The sequence below is a fragment of the Anopheles merus genome, chromosome 3R (assembly GCF_017562075.2).
Source record: "Anopheles merus strain MAF chromosome 3R, AmerM5.1, whole genome shotgun sequence".
In the NCBI taxonomy this organism is placed as follows: domain Eukaryota; kingdom Metazoa; phylum Arthropoda; class Insecta; order Diptera; family Culicidae; genus Anopheles; species Anopheles merus.
In genome coordinates this window covers 50,277,266-50,304,706 of record NC_054084.1, presented here as the reverse complement: position 1 = coordinate 50,304,706, position 27,441 = coordinate 50,277,266, and the positions used below count along the sequence as shown (strand labels likewise).

The following is a 27,441-nucleotide window of genomic DNA, read 5'->3' as shown; positions in this document are numbered from 1 at the left end:
GCCAATTCCGATTAAGGAGCCGATTCCGATTAAGGAGCCAATTCCAATTACGGAGCCGATTCCGGAACCAATTACTGAACTAATTACGGAGCCGATTCCGGAACCAATTACGGCGCCGATTCCGGAATCGATTCCGGAAACCCTACTATCCGGAATCGATTTCAGAAAACTTCGGAGCTAGCCGTAATCGATTCCGACGAAATCTTGATTTTCCCTATAACTAAACTGTATGTTACACGTCTTGCATACATTTTTCAGAATTTTTCTATGAACCATAAAAAAGATAAAGGAGTTTTGATTTGAATGAAAACCGTTACAACACACCTGTCATAATAATTTTATAAAATGCACATTTGCGACAAATGCAAAAACTTCATAAAATGGTATCTAAATAGTATCATCGAAACCCCTGTAATTTGACACTATAGCCGTGTGAGAGTTCAAAACTGCCAAAGTTTACACTATTATAAATGACATGAAACACATTTTTTATCTCTACATTAGCGAAATTTATTCATTACCATATTTAATAAAAAAAACTATGATTCGCTTACATTCACAATACCATACGAAATTAACGTTTTTTCCATGTGTACTTCCTTCGGGCACCGGCTTGACCAGGCTTCTTACGTTCTCGACGACGATAGTCACGAGTTAGCAAACCAGCTTAAAAAGTAGACTTATGTTCAGTAAATAATTCAAAACTATTTCAAAGAATAGGGAAAATAACTAAAAAGGGGAATACTTACCAACACGCATTCTAGCAATCTGATCCTCGTCGACAAAACTACGTAATGCCATCGCAATACCCCAACGCACAGCGCCTGCCTGTGATGACGGCCCGCCACCAGAAACGTTAGCAGTAACATCAATTTTTCCATACATTTTAGTAAACAGCAGAGGGAAAAGAACCTAATGAAAAAATGATAATTTTCTATTAGAACCATATTGATTTCAGTGGAACACATTTTTTCAAGAACCAGAATATATATCGTACATTTGGACAATCTACGACGAATCCTTTTGTGTGTATTAACTTTCCTTAACCCAATTCTTGGCATTCGGCTACCAGGGTAGCAAAATCGATTTTGATTGCTTATTCATCAGATTCTAGGAATCCTATTGACTTGAAATTTGGAATGTGTATGTAAACATATTACAGCTGTCTTACTTTGAAAAGTTTCGTCGATTTTTTTTTTTTAATACATTATTTTTAGAATATTTTTTTTTGCAATACCCATACATTCCAGGTAATCGGGCTACCCGGGTTGCCTGTGAGTTTGTTGATATTAGTGGCTTGTATCGCATACCATTTCGATTGCGATTGAAATCGAAATCCGATGAACAAAAGTTCATTTTGAATGAACAAAATTCACTTTAGCATCGCATACGGATTGTTAATTCGATCGTAATCGAAATCGAAAAGTCAGTTTCGACAAGTAGACAAATCCTATGTAAAACATCGAGCAGTCGACAATTTTGTCGACAATTGGTATCGCGTACGCGTATAGAACGCGCTCTTTATCGATCGAATTCATTTCGACTAGGTAAGGGGTAGTCGAAATCTTTTGGATAATCTGATTTCATTAGTGTTGGCCGTTCCGATCCGAACCTAGTAAAAAAGTTCCGTTCTTTATGTAGGCCGTTCCGTTCCGATCCTTTATACAAAATCGTTCCGTTCCGTTCATTCCGTTCTTTCCGTTCTTTCCGTTCATTCCGTTCCGTTCCGTTCATTGCATTCATTCCGTTCCGTTCCGTTCATTTCGTTCTTTCCGTTTATTCCGTTCCGTTCAATCCGTTCTTTCCGTTCACTCCGTTCCGGTCTTTGCCTCTTCAATACTGTTTGCAAGGTGCTATCGTTCGTGCGTCCCGTTCTTTGAAAAAACCGGTTTTGTCCGGCTGTTGCTTGCTGCATGCAAGATAACTGTTCACTCTTTCTCGCACACAGTATGTGTTGCCTGTGCACTCTCCCATGCTCACAGGAATATTCATCGCACTTCGTCGCGTATCGTTTATAAAAATCGTGATAAGCGAAACCAAAAATGGTGTTGCATTTGGTATTCTGGTGCAATTTGTAACATCTATTATACTTTTTGTTATAATTTAGCTTGTTTTAACTAGACAAATAACTATTAGGGTAAGTGTACCAATTGTGGCAATAGCACCAATTATGGCTATAACGAACACTGTTTTTGCTCTAAAACAGTCTTTTTGCATTCTAAAACCACGGAAGGATTTTTCTTTTCAAATATGAACATTTTAACACATTTGTGCTTCATTAGTTCCATGCTGGTCACTTTCATTTGTTAAATATCACCCTTTTAAAATGTGTTGACAAGATTTTGGTATCTCTTACCATTTTGCTAAGAGGAGCACTGTAGGATATTAGCGATTTTCAAGCACCTAACCATAATTTCATCTCAAAATCATCATTTTGGTGCAAAATATTAGTTATTTAACGACTACGCATCAAAATTCACCAAAATTTCATCGAAAGTATGCCTTTTTTCTGTACGTCCATAATTGGTACAACTAACCTTCGGTGTACCAAATATCGCAGTATGCTATGGATGCTTTGTTGACAACTGTCGTTTTGGTCGTTGTGCGTAGTTTACAAGTGATCAAATTGGGGTTTCTCGTTGTTATTTTCGCAATATAAAGTGTTATTTTGTGTTTTAAGCATCATTTTCTTGTAAAGTGTTCAAATCAGTAATCAGTGGAAAAGTCAGTATAATGAAATCGAACCAGTTTCACCAAAATAATACAGCTTTGAATGACTTTCATACGAAGAAAGCGAAATCTGAAGCCGCTCGTGTCGCCTTATTGCCAAATACGCTTTTGTTCTTCCCTGATCGATAGTTAGTGCTAGTCTTGGCTAGAAGTATCTTGGTCAGAAGATAGTTGAAATATGGATACGATTCTTTATTTAAACAAATTCGAACAGACCACCCTGATTGTCTGTGCTTCTCTTCGTATCGCGCTGAAACGGGTGGCTGGCTTCGGTATAGCTTCCAGGTGATGTGAAAGATTGTCAGGTGTGTGTCCAAGTACGGTGTCAAAGGTGTACGAAAGTATTTTTTTATGATTAGCCACATCAATTGTGCGATTAATTGAGCGTGGATATCAATACAACCAGTGTTAGAAAACGGACATTTTAAAATGTTAATTTTACGTATTTAATGGTGGCTACATGCATTATATTGGTGCAGTGAACTTATTTTTACTTGATTTCAGTTAAAACAATGTCACAAAGTAATTTTTGGTGTAAATATCCACGAGTTTTGGCCTACAACCACAATTGGTACAGCTATGGCGAATTGCTAGGAACACTATAGCCATAATTGGTAACTTGAGATGCAATTTTTAATCGTAATTTTCTGTTGTTTCGCTGAACATTGAGTCAAAATAAAAAATACTCTCGTGTTCTACACATTGTAGGCTACATAAAAACATAAAAAAGTTTAAAATTTTATCCAATACTTATTTTTACAGGCGTAAAATCGGTATCTTGATAACATATTGCAGCCATAATTGGTACACTTACCTTATAAAATTTAAATCTGCACTCATATGGCAGGACGGGTTGGAAAAGATGTATTATAATATGCGAGTATGAACAACGAAAAATAAAGTGTATTTATTTTTGTAAGCCACGATATCCACTTGATCTTGGCACTTGGCATGATTCTTATATTTGGCCATTCGATTCGAAGCATTCTGTTCCATTCGACAACCGTTTGAGTGCCGTGATCTTGTAAACGATTTGTGTGAAAAATAAACTATTTTTGTTTTAAATATTAAGTGAAATTCAAATAATTAGTCAATCTCGTGATACAATCGTCAACTCGTACCACTCAATAACAACGGCATGGGTAAAAGCCTCGAATGGATCTTGCCCCCATACGCTGGGATGATTATCCTGCTATGGGCATTTAATAAGTTACTGATAGCCAAGCCATTTACTGGTACAGGAAGGCTTTGACCAAAAATGGTCGTCGAATCTAAAAGTATAAAAAATGCTAGATAATAAATGCATGCTTTATATTAGTACAGCTGGTACAGTTTAGTGGGCATAGATTGAACCCATCTAAATTTGGTGTCAGATATGATTTCAGATTTAAGAAACGCCTTTTCATATCCTGTAATAAGTGCCAAACCCACCCACCCCCCCCCCCCCACCCCATGACAATTTGGCTTCTAAGCTCTGGGTCGGTACTTTTGCACCCCAGGTTCATGTTCCGTTCTTTTTGAAAAATACACTAGTTCCGTTCCGTTCCTTTTTTTTAACGAAATTCCCAACACTAGATTTCATTCAAATTTTATAGAAAAATAATTTCAAAATTCATGCAAACATGAAAAATACCAGTGGAAATATTATTTGCAGAACAGTAATGTATTGATTGAGACAACAATTAAGGAATAAAAATCTGTTTAGAAATACTGATTTTTGTTGTTATGTTAATCTGCAGCGTTTTGTTGTTATGTAAAAATATGCATGTATACACCTATGCTTATGTTAATATACATGAACATATACATATATATGTACATATGAGAGTATATTACCCTACGTTGTGTTTCTACATTTACACCGTCTTACGATCCAGCAGAGAGAGAGCATGCCGGAAACGGTAGCTGTCAAAAAACCACATGCAATGCTGACAGCTGTCAGTTGCCTGCAGTCACCCAGTGTACAAAAATTCAAATATATGACGCTAAACATCACGGCCCCCTAAATTTTCCAAAAATTTACATTCCTTTAGACTTCTCCCACCTCAACGATCCTAGCTAGCGGCCACTCGCACGGGTTAACGTTGTCTTCCTTCAGAATAACCATCTGGCCGACAATTACGCGTTGAGGGGCGGGAACCCGTTGATTGTTGTTATGCAGCTCACACAAGTACTCCGTCTTCCACCGCTTCCATTGACGTTGGACAAGTTGTTGTAGTAGTTGGTACTTGCGGACTCGATTTTCAGGAACATCCAAGAGATCGTTGTCAGGAAGGGCCAACAATGCTGTCCCAATGAGGAAATGATCCGGTGTTAAAACATTCAACTCTAAAGGGTCCTCTGATAATGGAGTTAATGGGCGGCTAATCATTTGTCCCTCGATCTGCACTAACACAGTCGTCATTTCAGCAAACGATAAACGTTGTTGGCGTGAGAGTCTTCGCAGAGTCCGTTTGGATGACTTGAACGCCGCTTCCCACAAGCCTCCAAAATTGGGTGCCCGTGGAGGTATGAAATGCCACACAATGTTGTTCATGGCAGACGCTCCATGCACTGCCTCCATATGGCGGGAATCGTTCACCAGGCGATATAATTCACTAAGTTCAGTGTTTGCGCTACGGAAATTCAGTCCATTATCGGAATAAACCTTTGCAGGGAGACCTCTGCGAGATACGAATCGACGAAACGCTGCTAGAAAAGCCGGTGTGGATAGATCTTCAACTAGTTCCAAATGAACCGCTTTTACTGCAAAGCAGACAAATACTGCTACGTAAGATTTCTGTGCAGCTGCCCTACGATGCACAGGTTTAAGATAAAAGGGGCCGCAATAGTCTACACCTACTACGGAGAATGGGCGTGATGGTGTAGAATATACGTTTGTCTCAGACGGCCACCAACGCGCAGTAAACCATTGGTATCGATGTACGGTTCGTTGGCAGAAAGAAATGTATTTTCTCCTGGGCTCTCTTCTCTTTTAAACGTTTTCCAACGTAAATAATAAGCGGTGAATTTTAACACTCGCCAATAGCAAGAGAACCGCTTTAACCAATCTACTGATTCAAGGGATGCTGTAGCAACGGTTAACTTCTTTCGCTCCAATACTTCCTCAGAAGGCACCTCCAACAAATTATTTCCTCTCCACTCTTCTTGTGATGAACTGATGATGATGATGATGATGATGACAAGTCTCACCTCTTACCCCAACACAGGTTTGAGAAGGACGGAAGTATCTTTACGATAATATTACTTTAAGGTAGTTTTTGAATAAAATAAAAATTTACGAGCAAGTGGTGGCATCGGACGTCATTCAAAAGAATCCACCAAGTCATACACACACCCAAGACGACCGACGTAGTTTCAGAAAAAACGGATCAACTCCATCGAACACATCAGGACATAACTGCGACATGCATATGGCCAGTTCCACTGGTGCCACACCGGCTCCAGGGCACTACCTTCCGAAGCAGCAGAACCTAATGTATTGGAAATTATCAGGACACACTGCAACATGCATATGGCCAGTTCCGCTGGTACCAACGATGGCACCAGGGCACTACCTTCCGATGCAGGAGAACCTAATGCATCTGGAATTGGCCACTTACAATCATCAATGAGCGAATCTCGCTGTGACCTCGCAGACATGCAGACAGCAAGCTCTCCCAAACTAAATCCGATTGTCCACTTATACGCGTGCGTGTCTAAAACTTATGTTGTCTCTTTCTTATAATTTTTTTCTAATTTGTTTTCATATGTCAAGAAAAATCTTATCATCATCATCAAACTCATGATGACAAGTGCAGTTGTACATAACATAGTGACATAGGACTTCTACACAAATATGACATTACACAGTTTGTTTAACATATGCCGCACACCTACGTTTGAAGTCTGGCAAGTTACTCGCATTCTTGATTTCTCCGGGTAATCTGTTGTATAATTGAATCCCTTTGAAAAACAAAGAGTTTCTGGCACCATGTGAAATTAAGTTGGGAACCCTCGGCTCATTTGCTCTGCGTGTACAGTGCCGATGAACATCAGATCCTCGAACAATGCGTTCCCCTAAATACCCTGGCAAAAGGCCCCCCAAAAGTTTAAATATAAAGGTCATGGTTTGATACACAATCCTCTGCTCTACAGACATCCACTGAAGAATATCTAGCATAACAAAAGACGACGTACGTCGGCCACACCCTAAAGCTAACCGCATAATACGATTTTGCAATCTCTGAAGCCTTTTAATTTGTCCCTTATTACCAAGAAACAGAATCGACGAGCAAAAATCAAAATGTGGTGAAATCAGTGACTTTTAGAGGTTAACTATCCCAAAAAAATCGAGATCTTTTGCCAGCTTACTAATAACCCCACACTTTGATGCCACTTTAGCGATGACCCAGTCTATGTGAGTGTTGAACTTCAATCTGTCGTCTAAAATAACTCCCAGATATTTAACCAGACGGACTTTTTCGATTGGTTCCTTATTTATCACGATGGATGGGGGACTGTCTAATACACCAGCAGTCATTACCATGTAACTAGTCTTCTTAACATTTAATGCTAGCTTTTTGTACCTAAGCCAACCATCCAGAGCGTTTAAATCGAAATTAATCAGAGACTCTGCTTGCTTGATGTCTTTATGCGAGATAAACAAAACAGTATGATCGGCAAAAAGATTGATCTCACAAGACTTCAAAACCTGTTTCATGTCATTGATATACATTATAAACAAAATTGGTCCAAGAACACTTCCTTGCGGAACTCCAAGGGTATTTTCTATAGGCTCTGATATAGAGTTTCCAAAAACTGTTCTCTGAGTTCTGTCTTTTAAATAATTTTCGAACCAATTGAGCTCTTTCCCCACAATACCAAAACGCCTTAAGGTCTGCAGCAATAACGGTCTTGATATAGTCTCAAATGCTCGTTTTAGATCCAAGAAAACGGCAACTATCGATTCCTTTCGATCCATCAACACCTTCTACCTCGCCAGTACAAGATTTAAAGCAGTTTCACAAGAGTGTCCCTGTCGATATACTGATTGTTCACTAATCAACAGGTCATTTCAAGTTAGAAACTGGAGCAATTGCTCCTTAACCACCAATTCCAGCACCTTTTCGAGTACATGCAACATATTGATGGGACGAAACTCTTCCGCACTGGCAGCTCCGCTCACTTTAGGAATAGGTATTACCTATGATTCCTTCCAAGTCTCCGGAAAAATACCCTCCTCCAGCGACTGATTGATCACTATAAGAAGAGACTCTCCTACCACATGGAAGCAATCCTGAATAGTATTACAGTTAACATTCCCTATGCCCGCCGTTTTGGACAGGCTGAAACAAATAGTTTTTAATTTCTCTTTTGTAATTTTTTGAAATTTGAATTGGTTTCCTGGAGCATCATTACAAAACAAAGAATCAGGCGCTCTGGCATCAGCAATGTTTTGATTTATATCTAAAACACTGTTTACAAAAAACAAATTGAATTTCTGGCATATTATTGAATCTTCCGATTCTACCAACCCATCAAATTTTACAACAGAAACGCGTGATTCCTCTGGCCTTAGTAAACTTTTAAGCACTTTTTACAACTCCTTGCTATTTCCTTTATGCTTAGATATCTCACCACTAAAGTAATTTCTACGAGTAGTTTTGAGATTCCTGCTGTATGTATTCCTTAGTCTAGTGTATTCAGTCCAATCGTAGCCTGAGTTTGATCCACTAAAATGTTGGTATGCTTCGTCTCTTTTCCGTTTCGCACGGCTAAGTTCCAAAGTATACCATCTACCAATCTCTCTTGACAAGATTGTCTTCTCTTCAACCAAGGCATAGCTTTTTTCAATGTGTTCCATAACAAGTCTGCAGCTTCGTTGAAGCTCGGTGCTTCTTGCCTTAAACCTTGTGACACATGATTGCAAAGAGCAAATTTCGAGTATCTATTCCAGCATTTAAATTTTCGTTGAATCGTTTCACCACGTTTCACGTTTATATTCAAAACAAGTGTTTCATGATCCGATATTTTTAATAACGGATCAGTAGTGACCTTTATTGAGTCTGTGCTACTGTAAACCTGATCGATCAATGTTCTGCTCTGCCTAGCAATTCGTGTGAATTCGTTAACTTTTTGTTTCATGTTTACTGAATCCATTAAGCTTTTCAACTTTGCAGATTTTTCAACATTTAACCAGTCAATATTGAAATCACCGGCGATAATGTTAAGTTTGCTAAAATTCAAGAACCTATCTAACCATTCTTCCAAAATGTCTACAAACCTTGAGTCACTTGCACTTGGCGAATGATACAATATCCCGTAATTGCCTGCTGTCATTCCCTTAGAAACTGCAACACCAAGAAACCAATTACCCTCCAATGATTCATTAAAAATCACCTTTAGGACAATTTCGCTCCTGGCATAAACAGCTACACCTCCTGTATGACGTGAGTGGGACAAACACGACACAACCCTATAACCATTAATATGAAACTGCTGAAATGCTTCTTCCTCAATCACATGAGTTTCAGAGATTAAGACCAGCAACGGTTGAACTTTCTCTACTGTCTCACGAAACATGGCGTAGTTGGACGAAAGACCGGCTACATTGAAATATAAAATCTCTCTGTACCGTCCTAACTCCTCTCCTACCTGCTATTGAGAAAGTTGCATACGCCTTTCTATCTGTTTTTTTTACTTAGCCAAGCGGGACCATGAAACCATAACGTGGATGTCAATAGCTGCATGGGAAGAACTCCCCTTGAAACCAAATCTGCCAGATTTTCCTTTCCTTTAACATGCAGCCATCTACACCCTTTGCCTGTATCTTGTATTAGCGACACACGTTTCGCCACATAAGTTGTCCATGTATGCGATGGAGATTTCAACCAATGTAAGACCACAGTTGAATCGCTCCACATAAAGGATTCAAGATTATTCAATTTCGACGCTGTACTAACCTGATGCCATAGCCTGATCGCAATCACTGCTGCACACAACTCTAGTCTGGCTAAGCTTACTCTCTTTAATGGCGCTGGTCTCGATTTAGCAGCCAAAATTTCTACCTTTCGCTGTCCATTCGCATCTTTGGATCTCAGATACAAGACTGCACCGTATACCGTTTCAGAAGCATCGGCGAAGCAATGAAGCTGAATTGATGTAGGTTTTGTCAAACAAACGTATCTGGGTATTTTCAACTCTGGCAGTAAAGGAAGATTGGAATGAAACTCTTTCCATTCATTCATTAGTCCTGTTGGTAATGTATCGTCCCAATTATGAGAGGCGAGCCATAACATGTGCATTTTTATCTTTGCCCAGGAAACAACTGGAACCACCAAACCAATGGGGTCAAATAACCTGGCACTCATCGAGTATACCTTTCTTTTCGTTAGAGGCTCGACAAATTCATTCGTATTCGCTTGTACATACAGATGGTCTGATGCTGGTAGCCATACAACACCTAGGGTTTCAACTGGATCATCAGATATGAAATTCACTACGGTCTTTGAAGCACGGTTTTTAGGTGGGTTGCTCTCCAACAACTTTTCCGAATTTGTACTCCACTTCTGCAAACTAAAACCTCGTTTGCTAAGCAATGCTACAAGTTGTTTGTAAAGCTCGGCAGCTTCCTCTTCCGTATCAGCACCTCCAATGTAATCGTCTACATAGAAATGGTTTAGAAGTGCTTCCTTTGCCATTGGAAAGTTGTTTCCTTCATCATGAGCAAGCTTATGCAACACACGAGTGGCTAAAAACGATAAAGGTGATAGCCCGAAAGTAACTCGTTGAAGTTCTAATGTTTCTATGGGTTCTGTGGGATCATTCCTCCACAAAATTCGTTGCATCGGAGTATCATCTGGGTGGACTATTACTTGTAAATACATTTTTTCTATATCAGCCGTCATGGCAATTGGCTGTAGGCGGAACCGTAGCAAAAGATTCAATAATGTTTCTTGAATAACTGGTCCCTTCAACAGAACATCATTTAAAGAGTAGCCGCTTGATGTCTTTTTCTATCCATCATAAACCGGTCGAATCTTTGTGCTAGGGCTCGACTCTTTCAAGACAGGGTGATGAGGTAGAAAACATTCCATCCGAACCTCGGATGTGTTGGAAACTTTCTCAGATAACCTCGAAGTATGTACTCATCAATCACTGCCGAATACATTTCTTTCAACTTGGAGTCTCGGTCAAAACGGCGCTCTAGATGGTGAAATCGTTATAGTGCCGGAGATTTGAAAAAACTACAAAAGTCGTTTAAAGGGTGTGCAAAAGTATTCGTCTATCTAGATTTTTACTCATTTAAGCAGCGTTTAGCAATTTTTTGACACTAATTCTGTGTCAAACTGTCGTGTCATCATTTACCGTTTATCCAACGAAAGGAACGGTTTAATGTCTAACAAATTAAATATAACCCAGGAATCAATGCATTTTATGATGGCAAATAAGATCAGGAAAAGATATAGATCACATTTGGTTGATGGATTTATTTCACTGTAGCTGATCATGTTTTTTTTCTTTATTTTTATTGAGACTTTGAACCGATTTTCATCATTCGCCTCTTTGGTCATGTTATGGCTTGAATGAGTGAGTTGTTACAAAAAAGCTTTGTTTGAGTAACACCACACGCAAAAATGGCCAAATCTGGTAAGCAGCATCAAGTAATTCAAAATTTCATATCAAATTAGGTTCTACTAACATATAAAAATGGTGCTCTTTGAATTGTCTTGCATTGAGCGTCGAGAAGTGTGTTGTCGTTACGTTTGCGATAAAGCGGTGCCCCTTAGTGTATGACTATGCGTTAAATGGATCTACCATTGGGCGCAAAAGCTGTGTCATGGATCTAGGAGTGCTCCTTGACGAAAAGTTGAGCTTCCACGACCAGCTAGAGCACGTTGTCACTAAGGGTAACCAATTGATCGGCTTACTAAAACAAATAGCACGAGACATCACTGACCCGGTCTGCATCAAGACGCTATACTGCGCTTTGGTGCGGCCAGTGCTAGAGTACGCTGCGGTAGTATGGTGGCTCGTTTAGAGTCGCCCCCTAGCTGCTCGCGCCCTAGCTCGTTTAGAGTCGATCCAGCGCAAATTTACGCGGTTCGCTTTGCGCTCCTGGAGTGTCCAACTGGACTATGAGGGACGCTGTGCGTTGCTTGGCATCGAGACTTTGAAGCAACGGAACTGAAACGCTCAGAGGCTGTTTGTCGCAGGACTTCTTGACAATCGGATCGATTCGCCCGCGCTTCTTTCGAAGCTCAACATGTATGTCCCGCCGAGATCGCTCCGAGCTAGATCGCTACTTGACGTGGAGGAACGCCGCACTCGCTTTGGCTCCTCTGATCCGTTTATTCATATGTGCTGTGAGTTTAATGTCATTTGTGATCATCATCAACCTGACATGTCGCGCACCGCATTGCTAAATAGTATTCGTGTCGTGCGACCTTTTACGTGTTAATTATTTTACTTAAGACTGAGCGTGACAAATGGATGACCGAAACGTGACCATGATATAATGTTTGTAAACGAAATCGCTTCAAGTGGGCCACTCGCGGTCCATTGAATTTTAATTAATAAATAACAAATAACAAATAACAAAACAAGTTTAACTCGTCAAGGTCATACGGCCAACTTCTAGTATAGCGAAACCAGTCTATTAAGATGCAGCATCAAAATCTCGTGTAACAGTGGCGCCATGATGTCATGATACTAGGGCTCAGTGAGGAAAGTTGAGCTAAAAAAATGATTCAAATTTATGGGAAAAGAGATTTGGAAACATATTTCTACTGTTTTAAGTACTTTGAATACCAGTTCTGAGAAATTTTTGGTTATGTGGAATCGTTTGTAAATACTTTTTCATCTAATTGTCAAAAACAAGCATTGAAAATGGTGGTCCAAAAACGAGCTTTCATTTGATTGCTAGGGAGTCCAAATTTACTTAGCAACTCACAACTCATACTTAGCAACTCATACCTGCCAATCTCCATACAAATCTCTATCTATCATGGCTACCAAAATCAGATCGAAGAACCCACCTGTAATCAATTTCGGCACCTTGGATAGTTTCCAATTGAGACTTTACGTCAGTCTGGACGAAAATCGATAACTAGTATACAATACCGAATAGGCTACGAAAACCTTGTAACATGTAACCCAACCATCGTATCCAGCCAGCCTTCGTAACTGTCAGGATGTTCGATTCGCCGTACAGCTCAGCAAGTCGGTGGTTCATCCTTCTGCTCCACGCTCCATGCTCGAACACCAAAGATGATCCAGAGGATGCGTCGCTCAAACACGTCCAGAGCGTTTGCATCGTCCGTTCGAATGGTCCATGACTAGTGTCCATAGAGGAGCACCGGGCGAATCAATGTGCGATATATCCCACATTTCGTGCGGTCTCGAAGTCTTCTGGATCTCAGCAGTCAGTCAGTAGTAGGCACGATTCCCCTGCACAATGCGTCTCCGGATTTCGCTGCTGATGTAGTTGTCCGAAGTTACGACCATTCCAAGATTGCAGAAATCTACTACCACCTCGAGATTGTCGCCGTCAATTAATACACTACTTCCCAGTTAGGCCCTATCTCAGACTGAGCCTCTTGCAAGCAGGTACTTCGTAGCATTGATTTTCAAACCAATTCTTGCTGCTTCGCGTTTGAGTCGGGTGTACGCCTCACACAGCTTCGCTGTCGTCTTGCCGATGATGTCGATGTCATCCGTAAATCTAAGAAATTAGAGAGACCGGTAGAGGATCCTGCCACGGATGTCGTTGTCTAACCCCGCGCCGCAAATGATACCTTCCAGAGCGATGTTGAAGAGCAGACAGGAGTGTCCGTCCCCTTTCCTGTCGATTGGTTTTCTCGATCCAAATCGACAAATCGTATGCGATACCTATTTCGAGTCGATTTCGATTTCGATCGACAATTGTGCTTGACATCATCGGCAATACGACAGCGAAGCTGTGTGAGGCGTACACCCGACTCAAACGCGAAGCAGCAAGAATTGGTTTGAAAATCAATGCTACGAAGTACCTGCTTGCAAGAGGCTCAGTCTGAGATAGGGCCTAACTGGGAAGTAGTGTATTAGTTGACGGCGACAATCTCGAGGTGGTAGTAGATTTCTGCAATCTTGGAATTTATTTATTTATTTATTTATTTGAATCAAAGTTATCGGGCAGTATGCCTAAATAACTTAATGCTTACAGAGTACAATTTTAAAGTATGGCCCTAGAACTAACATGAATATGCTGACGCAGCTGACTGACGGATTGATTGAAATCTGCTGATAACCCTAACCTATTATACACATCAATCATTTTGAGCAGTGGATCATTGGCACCAAAACCAGTCGACCTAAAAGGGCTTCTTAGTAGCTCTCTACTTCTAAGACCTCTAGAGGGAGTAGAAAAGCAAATAAAATTTGAAATGTCAGGTGCATCAAAATCTCCAATTAATAGTTTATGCATGAAAGTTATCTGAGCCGTAGTTCTCCTATGCTCTAAAGTCTCTAAGCCAAAAAGTAAACACCGAACATTATACGAAGGACGTGGAATTTGGTTTGACCATGGAAGACGATGAAACATGACACGTGTGATTTTTTTCTGAATTTTTTCAATTTTATCTATGTATGTGATTTGATGGGGACACCAAACTACACTGGCAAATTCCAGGATTCGACGGACTAAAGAACAGTATAATGTTTTTAAACTGAAAGGTTCTTTAAAGTCGGCTGAGACACGTAAGACAAATCCTAACAGTTTAAGAGCTTTAGTGGCGATAGTTTGATAATGGCTAGATAAACTAAGCTTACTGTCGAAAATAACTCCTAAGTCCCGAACCTGAGAAAAACGTGGAACGCTGTCTTCATTGATTTTGTAGTTATAAATAATAGGTTTTTTTTTCTTTGAGAATGTTATACAACTACATTTGCTAACATTAAGTAACATTTCATTATTAAAACACCATGCAGAAAAATAGTTTAACGAGTCTTATAACATTTCACAGTCGTCAGAATATTTAACAGGTAGGAACATTTTTAGATCGTCAGCATATAATAACAATTTAACATGAGGAATAGCAAACACGACATCGTTAATAAATATAATAAATAGTAAAGGTCCTAATATAGGGTAAATGTACCAATAGTGGTGCAATTTGAGGTGGTACAGACGTATTTTAATGGATTTAAAATGTCAGGAAGAACAATTTCTGAATATTTTAACACATAACAGTTGGAATATGTTTTATCTTCGTAATCACAACCATTTTTACCATGAAACACAAAAAATTTACGAAAAAATACATATTTTTGTGATTGCTTCGTTGTACCTATAATGGTGGTATGGTTCCTATAGTCGTCGTATTGTGTTCCTATGGTGGTGCTAAACAAGGATGCCTCAAAACAGTGTATAATATCAATGAAACTTAGTTTTGAAGCTGTTTTCGTGTGAATAGCAAGAATCACTGCGATAATAATGATTTCTTTCGTAATTTGATCGTAAAAAATGTATGATTTTGGCTGATAAAAATGTTGACTTAAGTACTGAATAACACCTGTCGTTAACCCATACCCAGAAGAGTTTGCTTGATTTGAAGTCGATTTTTCACTTAGCCAAATAAGCGAATTTTGGCCTTTGTTTGGTAAATTACTTACAGAAAACTCATTTATGTTGCTTATTTTAATGAAAACAGTACGACATGTCAAAAATGTCGTCGAAAAAAATCTATGATTACCTGTTTTTTATTGATTTTAGAACTAGGACCACTATAGGAACATACCTGTTTGGAGTACCTATAATGGCACTATCGTAAAAACACTTAAAAATACGTAAATATGGTCAAAAGCCAATGAATTAGAAAAAAAACAATATCATTCGATAACAATTATGTTAAAAAACTAATAATTGCGTTGTTATGTGGTAATTTAGAACGTTAACAAAAATATGAGTATCGTTATGAAATCCTAAGGATTTTGGAAAAATGTTGATACATTTAACAAAATAATGGATTTTTCGGTCACAAAGAAACGGAATGGCTCCATTTCATTTTTAAATCCTTTGTAAAAGGCTAGAGAACATTTCACACTATCGTAGATAACTTAACTACTGTTAATTTATCGTATGAGACGCATTTTAGTGAAATACCACCACTATTGGTACTAGCACCACTATAGGTACGTTTACCCTACTCCCTTGAGGAACACCAGATAAATTATGGAATGTGGCAGATAAACTAGTTCCTATCTTAATCCGTTAATCCGTCCTAATCTTCCGTTAATGCAACGATCAGTTAAATAACTTCTTAACCACTCAACAACATTTGTGTGAACACCATACTTTGATAATTTAGATAGCAATAGAAAGTGGTTGACCTTGTCAAAAGCAGCGCAGAAGTCAGTATAAATGACGTCAACCTGTAAGCCCTTGTCAATATAGGAGTGGCAAAAGTTAAGTAAGTATATTAGATTGGTCTCAATCGATCGTTTCGGCATAAAGCCAAACGTATACGGAACATAAGAAATTAATGGTGAAAAGGCTTGGAGCATATGACGAGACATTATCTTTTCAAACAGTTTACTGCACGCACATAACATTGAAATTCCTCTATAATTGCACACATTTGTTTTGTCAGATTTTTTATAAACAGGAAACATCCACGATGATTTCCAAAGACGCGGAATGGTCGTAACTTCGGACAACTACATCAGCAGCGAAATCCGGAGACGCATTGTGCAGGGGAATCGTGCCTACTACTGACTGACTGCTGAGATCCAGAAGACTTCGAGACCGCACGAAATGTGGGATATATCGCACATTGATTCGCCCGGTGCTCCTCTATGGACACTAGTCATGGACCATTCGAACGGACGATGCAAACGCTCTGGACGTGTTTGAGCGACGCATCCTCTGGATCATCTTTGGTGTTCGAGCATGGAGCGTGGAGCAGAAGGATGAACCACCGACTTGCTGAGCTGTACGGCGAATCGAACATCCTGACGGTTACGAAGGCTGGCTGGATACGATGGTTGGGTTACATGTTACAAGGTTTTCGTAGCCTATTCGGTATTGTATACTAGTTATCGATTTTCGTCCAGACTGACGTAAAGTCTCAATTGGAAACTATCCAAGGTGCCGAAATTGATTACAGGTGGGTTCTTCGATCTGATTTTGGTAGCCATGATAGATAGAGATTTGTATGGAGATTGGCAGGTATGAGTTGTGAGTTGCTAAGTAAATTTGGACTCCCTAGCAATCAAATGAAAGCTCGTTTTTGGACCACCATTTTCAATGCTTGTTTTTGACAATTAGATGAAAAAGTATTTACAAACGATTCCACATAACCAAAAATTTCTCAGAACTGGTATTCAAAGTACTTAAAACAGTAGAAATATGTTTCCAAATCTCTTTTCCCATAAATTTGAATCATTTTTTTAGCTCAACTTTCCTCACTGAGCCCTAGTATCATGACATCATGGCGCCACTGTTACACGAGATTTTGATGCTGCATCTTAATAGACTGGTTTCGCTATACTAGAAGTTGGCCGTATGACCTTGACGAGTTAAACTTGTTTTGTTATTTGTTATTTGTTATTTATTAATTAAAATTCAATGGACCGCGAGTGGCCCACTTGAAGCGATTTCGTTTACAAACATTATATCATGGTCACGTTTCGGTCATCCATTTGTCACGCTCAGTCTTAAGTAAAATAATTAACACGTAAAAGGTCGCACGACACGAATACTATTTAGCAATGCGGTGCGCGACATGTCAGGTTGATGATGATCACAAATGACATTAAACTCACAGCACATATGAATAAACGGATCAGAGGAGCCAAAGCGAGTGCGGCGTTCCTCCACGTCAAGTAGCGATCTAGCTCGGAGCGATCTCGGCGGGACATACATGTTGAGCTTCGAAAGAAGCGCGGGCGAATCGATCCGATTGTCAAGAAGTCCTGCGACAAACAGCCTCTGAGCGTTTCAGTTCCGTTGCTTCAAAGTCTCGATGCCAAGCAACGCACAGCGTCCCTCATAGTCCAGTTGGACACTCCAGGAGCGCAAAGCGAACCGCGTAAATTTGCGCTGGATCGACTCTAAACGAGCTAGGGCGCGAGCAGCTAGGGGGCGACTCTAAACGAGCCACCATACTACCGCAGCGTACTCTAGCACTGGCCGCACCAAAGCGCAGTATAGCGTCTTGATGCAGACCGGGTCAGTGATGTCTCGTGCTATTTGTTTTAGTAAGCCGATCAATTGGTTACCCTTAGTGACAACGTGCTCTAGCTGGTCGTGGAAGCTCAACTTTTCGTCAAGGAGCACTCCTAGATCCATGACACAGCTTTTGCGCCCAATGGTAGATCCATTTAACGCATAGTCATACACTAAGGGGCACCGCTTTATCGCAAACGTAACGACAACACACTTCTCGACGCTCAATGCAAGACAATTCAAAGAGCACCATTTTTATATGTTAGTAGAACCTAATTTGATATGAAATTTTGAATTACTTGATGCTGCTTACCAGATTTGGCCATTTTTGCGTGTGGTGTTACTCAAACAAAGCTTTTTTGTAACAACTCACTCATTCAAGCCATAACATGACCAAAGAGGCGAATGATGAAAATCGGTTCAAAGTCTCAATAAAAATAAAGAAAAAAAACATGATCAGCTACAGTGAAATAAATCCATCAACCAAATGTGATCTATATCTTTTCCTGATCTTATTTGCCATCATAAAATGCATTGATTCCTGGGTTATATTTAATTTGTTAGACATTAAACCGTTCCTTTCGTTGGATAAACGGTAAATGATGACACGACAGTTTGACACAGAATTAGTGTCAAAAAATTGCTAAACGCTACTTAAATGAGTAAAAATCTAGATAGACGAATACTTTTGCACACCCTTGAAACGACTTTTGTAGTTTTTTATGGTTGCTATTGCACTTGGTTGCTATTGGTTGCTATTGCACTATTTTATTGCTTATTTTAGCAATACGTGTGCATTGATGGTCCCTTTATCAAACCTCATCACTACTTTTTTTGCGGCCATTATTCGCGTTTTTCTGCAAAGATTCAGCTAGACGAATACTTTTTGGACTGACTGTATACCTTTCCTTCTCATGAACGTGGCATGGAGTATTTTTTTTCAGTAATTCATCACTTAAAAACAAACACAGGGGCCCTTTCCGTTTGAAATTCACAGCGTAAAATTTCAGCCTGTTAGCTGTTTGCATTGTATAGCAGTTTTCGAGCAGCTATCTATGTGAGTATAATATACAGGTGGGCTTATCCCAAGGTGTATGAATTTAGAAGGCTGATTTTTATCGCTTCTACTTCTGAATGAAGATTTTAAGAGTGTTTAAGAGTGAGATTTAAGAGTATTCGTCAAGCCTCTAGACAGCTCGTTGGAGCAAAAGTTTTCACTCGTTCTGTGAAAAAGTGATGTTCAAAATTGGTTATAAAAAAATGCTATGAGACCACCTGGACTACATACACTTTGATTCTAGATTCCACCATGTGATCTCTTTAATGTATCTTGGGATAAATGTAAACAACACCTTTTTTTCGAGCAGGTACTCGAATCTAATTCTAGCTTTGTGGCTAGAATAATCTAGACTGAAAATTGCAGGCTAGTTTTTTGTGTGGTTTTGTATGAAGTGTTTACATGATTTCAGCCTCCAACTGTACCCACAAGTGAAGTGAGCTTGGCTTTCAGTGACTTATTGTTACCATAGCAGGATAGTCAAGTCCTACGTATGGGGGCACGGTCTATTCGGGACTTAAACCCATGACGGGCATGTTGTGACGTCGTACGAGTTGACGACTGTACCACCAGACCGACTGCACATCATTTCGTCGTAATTTAGGGCACTGATATTGTTGTAATTGATAATTGCACTATAGTTCTATCTTTTCTTGATGTTTGTCAACTTTTTTAAGCATAAAATTATAAACAAACGTTGTAAAACTGACTGAAAATGTAATCAGACCACTACATGCACCACAACTAAAACCTCAATGCATGCTGCGATGAAACTATTGAAGCTTTTTCATTTAACTGCCAAAACTTTCCCACGCTTTTTGATCAAATGATTTTGTTGTGAATTATGAAACTGAACGCTGCCAAGTTTGAATCCGGCGTACTTGTTTTTTTCTGGGGTTATATTGTTCCAAAACCTTGTTTGCTTATCTTTTTTTCTCATGTATATCTCATTTTCCTGCGTGTATAATGTATACGGCAACGTAGGTTCTTCTTCTTCCTTTGTGGAACAGAATATAGTGTTCTTCGTTTTATAAAGCTTATGCTTTATAAAGCCATATTCAAAGACGTACCGCTCTTAGGTTTTCGACTACCTGTGCCATATGCCTCTCCAATGTTAGTAACGTTGTATTTGTGTTGTTTTCTTGCTGACAGTTCTGACATTTCGATGTTGTTTTTATGATTTGTCTTTCAGAGTTCATATGATCATGGTGTCTATGTTTTTGTCTGCTTTACAAACTTACTTTTTTTATATGGTGATGTTTTTGTCTTGTATGAATTTAATTATTTCCTTTATTATTTTTCCGTCATTATTTTTCTAGTGTTCATTAAATAAACCTTCTCAGATGTTAGGATATTTTTGCCTTTCATTGCTGTATTTTGTATAGTGAAATCTTTGGTGTTTGTCCGTTTCTTGTACTTGACAAACATTGCTTACGTCATTTTCTTTTATTTTGTAATGTTTTTTTAGCCAGTATTTGGAGTAATAATGTCCTGTTAATATCGATTCATAGTCTTTATTTCGTTTGCATTGATGTTTATCGTTTTGAGCCAGTTATCTCTTTGAAACTCTTTCTGATATTCTGCGATTTTTTTCCTTTATGTTCGATTTTCGTTGTGTACCATTCCTTCTTTTCAAGTATCATTCTGCAACGTAGGTTTATAACTTATATATTTTATGTATCTTGAAAATTATCTATAAAATTATGTTATTTTAATTAATTACAGTTTAGGCGTCCCAAATATGTTTCGTCTATATCAAACTCGAATAAGCTTAATTCGATATGTTTTTTTAAATCTATTATTTATAATTCAAAATAATAAGCAGAACCATCATCATACATGTATGAAAATTCATACGTGTGACATTACTTGAATATTTTATGGGAACCGTCATGCCCCATTTTCCTACCGATCTGTTTATTTCGGCAGCGAATCGTAAGAGACGACCCCAACGGGGAGAACATATTTATCTCTGTGTGTTAGTACACTCTAACGTATGTTTCCACAGGTCCATCCGTCCATCCTATTGAAAGACGCATCCACGAACACGCTTAAACATTTGCTGTGGATCTCTTTCGCACTGCTGCTTTCCACTCGGTTATCTCTATTTGATCGGTTTAGATTGTTTCGACACGCTTCATCCCCGGATGGATTGTTATCACCCCGAAGAACAACTCAAAAATCAGTTGCTATATCTCACCAGTTCGATGTTCATGACACCTACAATGGGAGGGGGCCATGATATATGCTGATCTCTTGCCGTTTTGTGTATTCTGTATAGCTTTCGAACACACAACATCAAACAATCGTGGGACCGAGACGACACTCGGCACTGTTTTGAATCGGCCGCTAGTCTGGCAGTTACCACCGTGCACGATCGTCGTGTGCCTGTGGACGACGGATGGTCAACTTTTCGAGCTCCGTCAGTGTGATCTGGTTGGCTAGGGGTGGTTGCGTCCAGTACATTATTGTCCCTTGTGTTATTTGTACGATCTTGATACGAAAGTTATGCATAGCTTGCCGTTTATGCATTTCAACACAATTTAGCATAAAGGTGTGTTTTCAACATTCGGAATCAATTATCCCTAAATAGTAATCACTTAAACTCGAATAAATAATCATATGTGTTAAATAATTTTTGGGTTGGTCAATCTAACAGTGTGTGCTACTCGTGCATCGCATAGCATGCATGCCACGAGATTTCAAATTGATTGCAGTTATATGCTATTTGCGCGTGTATGTGTTCGTGATAAGAAGAATTGATCGTGATTTAGTTCCGTGCCTTGCCGCCGCTTATTTTCTATATCCACAAGCTGCACAAACGAAATAGATTGTTTCCATTGTTGATCTCCTCATAATACATAAATTTTATCGTTGTTTTTTTATGACGGTTCCCACAACGAGAGGCGTGATAATCAAACATTGGTATTGAGTTGCATAGGTTTTTCACAGTTCATCGCTGTGCCAAAACCCAATTCAAAATGTAAAAATAAAAGCTTTTCTTTCTTGTTCTACCAGCATCAGGAGCGATGCAACGTATATTTTTTTTTAATTAACAACAATTATAATGCTTTTTTGCATGGTAACAAAGATGTAACACATGTTTTGCTATTATTGTCATATATCCCGGACTCATACACCGTCACCTTCATTATAATGTACATATTTGAGCAGCCTCACTCACAAATTGAAAAAATTATAAAAAATAAAAATAAAAATAAAAATAAAAAAAAACACCTTTTTTCCCGGTATAATATATATATATATATATATATATATATATATATATATATATATATATATATATATATATATATATATATATATATATATATATATATATATATATATATATATATATATGTATGTATATATATATATATATATATATATATATATATATATATATATATATATATATATATATATATATATATATATCTACATATATTTTTTTTTTGAATGTTCAGTTATTTCAACGAGATCCATCGAACATTTACGTTGCGTACGGAGAAACTTGTTGGTTCGAGTAAGCGAAAACATTTTTGTCGAATGACGATGCTTTAGATGCCCGACTGTAGCAACGAACCAAAGCGAGGTTTTTGTGTGTGTAAAAACTCGTTTCAAATACAAGTCAACACAAAATCAAGATTGGTCGGCTCTTCCGTTACATCTCCCACCCTTTCCATTATTTTGTTTTCTTTTTTGAATCGAGTTTTATGTATATCCGCAACTATTAACCTCCTCTCTTTCGCTCCTTTATAAATAAGCCTTGTATCTCTTTTTCGTCACTACATTTCAGATATAGTGCAGATCATTATCCCTCTAGCAAGTAAGCACGATCCGATCAATAGCTGTCCACCTCTCGCGACATCATCCCGCAAAAATCAGAACGAGCTGGTCACAGGGGATTGAAAATAAAATACAAAACACAGCTACAAAAACAGCATCAAACACCTCTACTACACGCAAGTTTTAGATGGAACGGATAGAATGAAATGTTGCAGCCGTACTATTCTAGTTCTTACGCTATTGCACGATCACCATTTAAAGCTGCCAAGCGCAACAATAACGTCTCTCGAAACAATAGAGCTCGACAAATTGAACTAACTGATTAAACAAACCACATTAAACATCAACAAAGTATCATCCGGTTCACCAACTTCTGGCTTCCAGCTCTCGGCAGACGAACAAAATGGACAATTATGGCTTTAAAGATAGTGATAGTACAACAGCACCATCACCCCTTCCACCACCATCGACGCCACCAGTACGGCCGCCTAGAATATTTCGAACGATAAGCTGCATTGAGAACGGTTCCATTAAGTTTCCCCGTTTGAGTAGCAGGTTAGTGATTTCCGTTGAGCTTTTCTTATTAAAAAGTATACGAAATAATCATTATTTGAAATAATTCAAAAAAGTTTTAGCAACTTCAAACATTGCAAATGTATAGCTCAGACATGCTGTTAAGCAATCTACTTATTCTGAATTTTAGATTCAACGCTACATTGAAAAAGGATACTGGAGAGCAACCGATAGATCCAGAAGCAGCGTTATCGGAGACGCTTATGAATGAGAATGGGCCTCGTAATAAGAATAGCACCAAGACTGCTAACATACAAAATAACATAAGCGATGTGACTGCTGGAATCAGACGCTCATCAGCAGACAATCATAAAGTGTCTGCAGCAACAGTAAATGGAAGCTTTACCACCACAACAAATACTAACACCAAAACAACTGCATCACATAGTGGAACAGGTCAACCTAACGGTCGTAAATCGCACGTTGACTGTTATGAATACATGGAAGTAGGACCATCCCCTCCTGCCGAGGGCGCACCGAATCTATACGATAGCTACGACGAAAGTTACTCCGAATCCAGTGCCCAACTCTGTAATGACATCATCCGTATATCGCTCACAGAGCAGATGCGGCTTGCAGGTGGTCGAGTGGCATTGCTTGAAAGTTTCGAACTCGACCTCACACTTGATTGTGCGGCAGTCGAGCATCTGCTGAATGGAACAACAACACTCGCAACATCAGAGTCAGCAACGAATACCTCAACTACAATCTTTCCCACTAACAACAGTATCAGCGTTGGAGGACAACAGCTTGAAAAAAATATCTGCTTTCTGTGGGCGGCATTTCTACGAAAGTTTCATCTACTTGATCAGTGTGTCCGACTCGGTGCCGATATCAACTTTTGCGACAGTAATGGTTTAACAGCGCTCCATCTCGCATCTTTCAGTGGGTGTACTGAATGTTGCGCATTTCTGATTCAGCATGGACTAGACGTTAATATGCAACCTAAATGGTACACTCCATTACACTGTGCCGCATTCAGTAATTCATTAGCTACCGCTGAGCTTCTAATTAAAAATGGTGCTCGCATTGACGTGCCAACCAACAAGCAACACTGTGAAGAATCGTTGCTTCACTGTGCCGTACGTTCAAATGCTATCGACTGTCTTCGATTCTTCATAGCCCACGGTTCAAATGTAAACGCACTGGAACGTAATGGAACGAACCCAATCCATCTTGCCGCCGACCTCGGCCACACCCAGTGTCTTGCTGCTTTGCTAGAGTGTCCGAATGCCGATCCCAACATCCGTATTCAGCAAGGGGATAAGCAGATGACTGCGTTGCACCTTGCCGCAGACGAGGGTAATTTGGACTGCGTTACCCAACTGCTAGCACGAGGCGCGGACGTCCGCGCTCGTAATCATCGTGGTTTTACGCCGCTACATTTGGCAGCTCGCAGTGGAAGTGCAGATTGTGTCGAGGCCCTACTAAAACTTGGTGGATGTGATCCGAATATGGCCGATTTCGATCAACGTACGCCACTACACGCTGCAGTCAGCAAATCCGATACTGCCGTCGAAATGATTGAGACACTAATTGCATGGGGTGCTAATGTCAACCAGCGCGATGTGTACGGATTTACCGCACTGCATCTTGCGGCATTAGACGCACTAGGTCCTTGCGTAGAAACATTGCTTTACCACGGTGCGGATGTCACAATGAAATCCAGGAAGGGAACTAGTGCTCTCAACATTATAAGTCGTAAAACTCCGGCATCTCTAGGAGTCATACAATGCAAACTTGATGCTGCTATCACTCTGACACACTCCCAGGATTCATCCAGCCGGGAGGTGGAATTAGAACTAGATTTTCGCAGTATCCTGCAACATTGCCACCCAAGGGAAATTAGCTATCTAAATACATTTGTGGACGATGGACAAAAGGAATTTTTGCAACATCCGCTCTGCTCAGCTTTTCTCTACATTAAGTGGAACAAAATACGCAAATACTACATCGCGCGATTGCTTTTCTGTTTCACATTTGTGCTCTTTCTAACACTGTACGTGCTCACAGCACTAGCGCATAATTGCTATAACGGCAGCAAGGACATGAAGGAAACTATTCAGGAACAGGAGCTTTGTCAAAAACAATCCATCTTTGGAGATATGCTACGCAATAACCCATTCGTGATTGAGATGCAATGGATGGTTCTAGTGGCAATCACAGCAATTGAAATTTGTCGTAAGATCTATGGTATCACTGGCTATACTTCGTTAAAACATTACGTAACACAAACAGAAAATGCGATCGAATGGTTCATCATACTGAGCGTATTTGTTATCTCTTATATCTACACTAAAAGGACCTACACTTGGCAGAATCATGTAGGAGCCTTTGCAGTATTGCTTGGTTGGACGAATCTGATGCTTATGATCGGTCAGTTACCCGTTTTCGGTGCGTATGTCGCTATGTATACCAAAGTGCAGGTTGAATTTGCCAAACTTTTCATGGCCTATTCATGTATGTTGATTGGCTTCACAATCAGCTTTTGTGTCATCTTTCCATCTTCTTCTTCATTTGCTAATCCTTTCATGGGATTTATCACTGTACTAGTGATGATGACGGGGGAACAAGACCTTGAATTACTGATCAATGATCCTGATGGCAAGGATCCACCGTTTCTTCTTGAAATTAGCGCTCAGATTACTTTTGTGCTGTTTTTATTGTTTGTCACAGTCATTCTGATGAACTTGCTCATTGGTATAGCTGTGCACGATATACAAGGATTGAAAAAAACGGCCGGTCTTTCAAAATTAGTCCGGCAAACGAAACTGATTTCCTACATCGAATCTGCTCTTTTTAATGGTTGGCTACCAAACTGGCTGCGCAATTTACTTTACTACACGGCGCTGGTCTCGCCACAAGCTTACCGTGTTGTGTTAAGCGTCAAACCTCTCAATCCCGGTGAAACAAGACTTCCCCGGGATATTATGATGGCCGCATATGAGGTAGCGAAGCAGAAAAAACACTATGTCAGAAAGAGTTTCTCAACACTACGTCGTGATGTGTCTTACGATACTCAAAAAAACGCACTAATAGTGAATGGGATGCAGTCAAAAACGTACAAACGCACAGATAGTAGATGTAGTGTATCCAACTGTCGCCGAGCTGCTAACACAGGAATGGGAGTAGCCAGCGCAAATAACGATCATACAGCAAAGTTTGGATACGTCTATGACACACCATCGCTGTATGGTCTCACCAATAAGCTAGACGAACATAATGACTATATTGGTAACATTGCAACAGAGATTGCAGAATTACGATCAACAATCGAGGAGAATCAGCAGATGCTGCGGCAGGTGCTCGAATTACTAAGCAAAAGTCAAACACACATCATTCAATCGAATCAATTATAATACCGGTTGAATGTGGTGATAACGTCATCTTCACACCGTCCAGCAGAAGGTGCATCTGCTATATAGTGTTGTATGGCGCTACTCTCTAACCTGAAGAGGACTTTCTTTGATTTTTTTATAAGCTAAAACGTACACGCAATTGCGTTCGTTTATACAGTATCCGCAGTGACGTCATTTAGATGTGATTTTCCATAGAATATAGTAGATAGCTATAGCAGTGTTACTCAGTTTTCAAATTTTTAATCACAAATAGTATCATCATTACCACAAATAATAGAACAGATAATAACTACACTGTCATACCTGTTCTGCATCAAATTACAGTAGGTGACCGCTAACTGAGAGGTAAACAAGCTCCAGTTAACGAACAATGTTCGCTAACTGGAGTGACGTTTCTGTGAATTGATTGTTTTGATTGGCGTTGGCTGGAATAAACATACCAAACTTTTTTTTCATTTATGTTGATATAAAGTATAGTAATTCGTGTAATAACATAAATTAATAGCAAACGTAGGCAAAAGACCCTAAATTTGTATGAAAAATGCACATTTGCGACAAATTTCTCTTCATGAAATTCCGGATGTTTCATGTTTTGACGTTTAAGTGTTCGTTAACTGAGAGTAACTCCAGTTAGCGAACCTCCAGTTAAAAAGCACTCCAGTTAAAACACATCCAGTTAGCGGTCACCTACTGTATTGACAAAATTATTAGTAACATTAGCATTCTTTGTGAAATGTTTTTCA

General features: G+C 39.3%; 2 protein-coding genes across 4 annotated transcripts in view; one reads left to right on the top strand and one right to left on the bottom strand.

Annotated features, from left to right (window-relative positions):
* Nucleotides 1-470: 470 nt before the first annotated feature.
* Nucleotides 471-27,441, bottom strand: part of LOC121596381 (28S ribosomal protein S9, mitochondrial) — a 37,331-nt gene continuing 10,360 nt past the window's right edge. The window contains exons 6-7 of one of the 3 annotated variants that reach the window (XM_041921267.1): nt 750-912; nt 471-666 (exon numbers count right to left, since the gene is read on the bottom strand). In XM_041921267.1, the coding sequence (XP_041777201.1) occupies nt 575-666; nt 750-912 (255 nt within the window). In that variant the 3' untranslated portion in view covers nt 471-574. Of the gene's footprint in view, nt 667-749; nt 913-4,636; nt 5,017-27,441 lie in introns of those variants that run through there. The other 2 variants (XM_041921265.1, XM_041921268.1) reach the window with 2 other exon arrangements.
* LOC121596380 (transient receptor potential channel pyrexia-like) lies at nt 21,069-27,094 on the top strand. The gene is made up of 3 exons (XM_041921264.1): nt 21,069-21,528; nt 22,777-23,321; nt 23,470-27,094. Exons 2-3 carry the CDS (start codon nt 23,170-23,172, stop codon nt 26,696-26,698), a joined length of 3,381 nt encoding a protein of 1,126 aa, XP_041777198.1. The 5' UTR covers nt 21,069-21,528; nt 22,777-23,169; the 3' UTR covers nt 26,699-27,094.

Excerpts from the sequence above, each read along its gene's own strand:
- LOC121596380 (XM_041921264.1), top strand. The coding sequence starts at position 23,170 with ATGGACAATTATGGCTTTAAAGATAGTGATAGTACAACAGCACCATCA. Across the intron at positions 23,322-23,469 it reads TTTCCCCGTTTGAGTAGCAG|ATTCAACGCTACATTGAAAA; the intron begins GTTAGTGATTTC and ends TCTGAATTTTAG.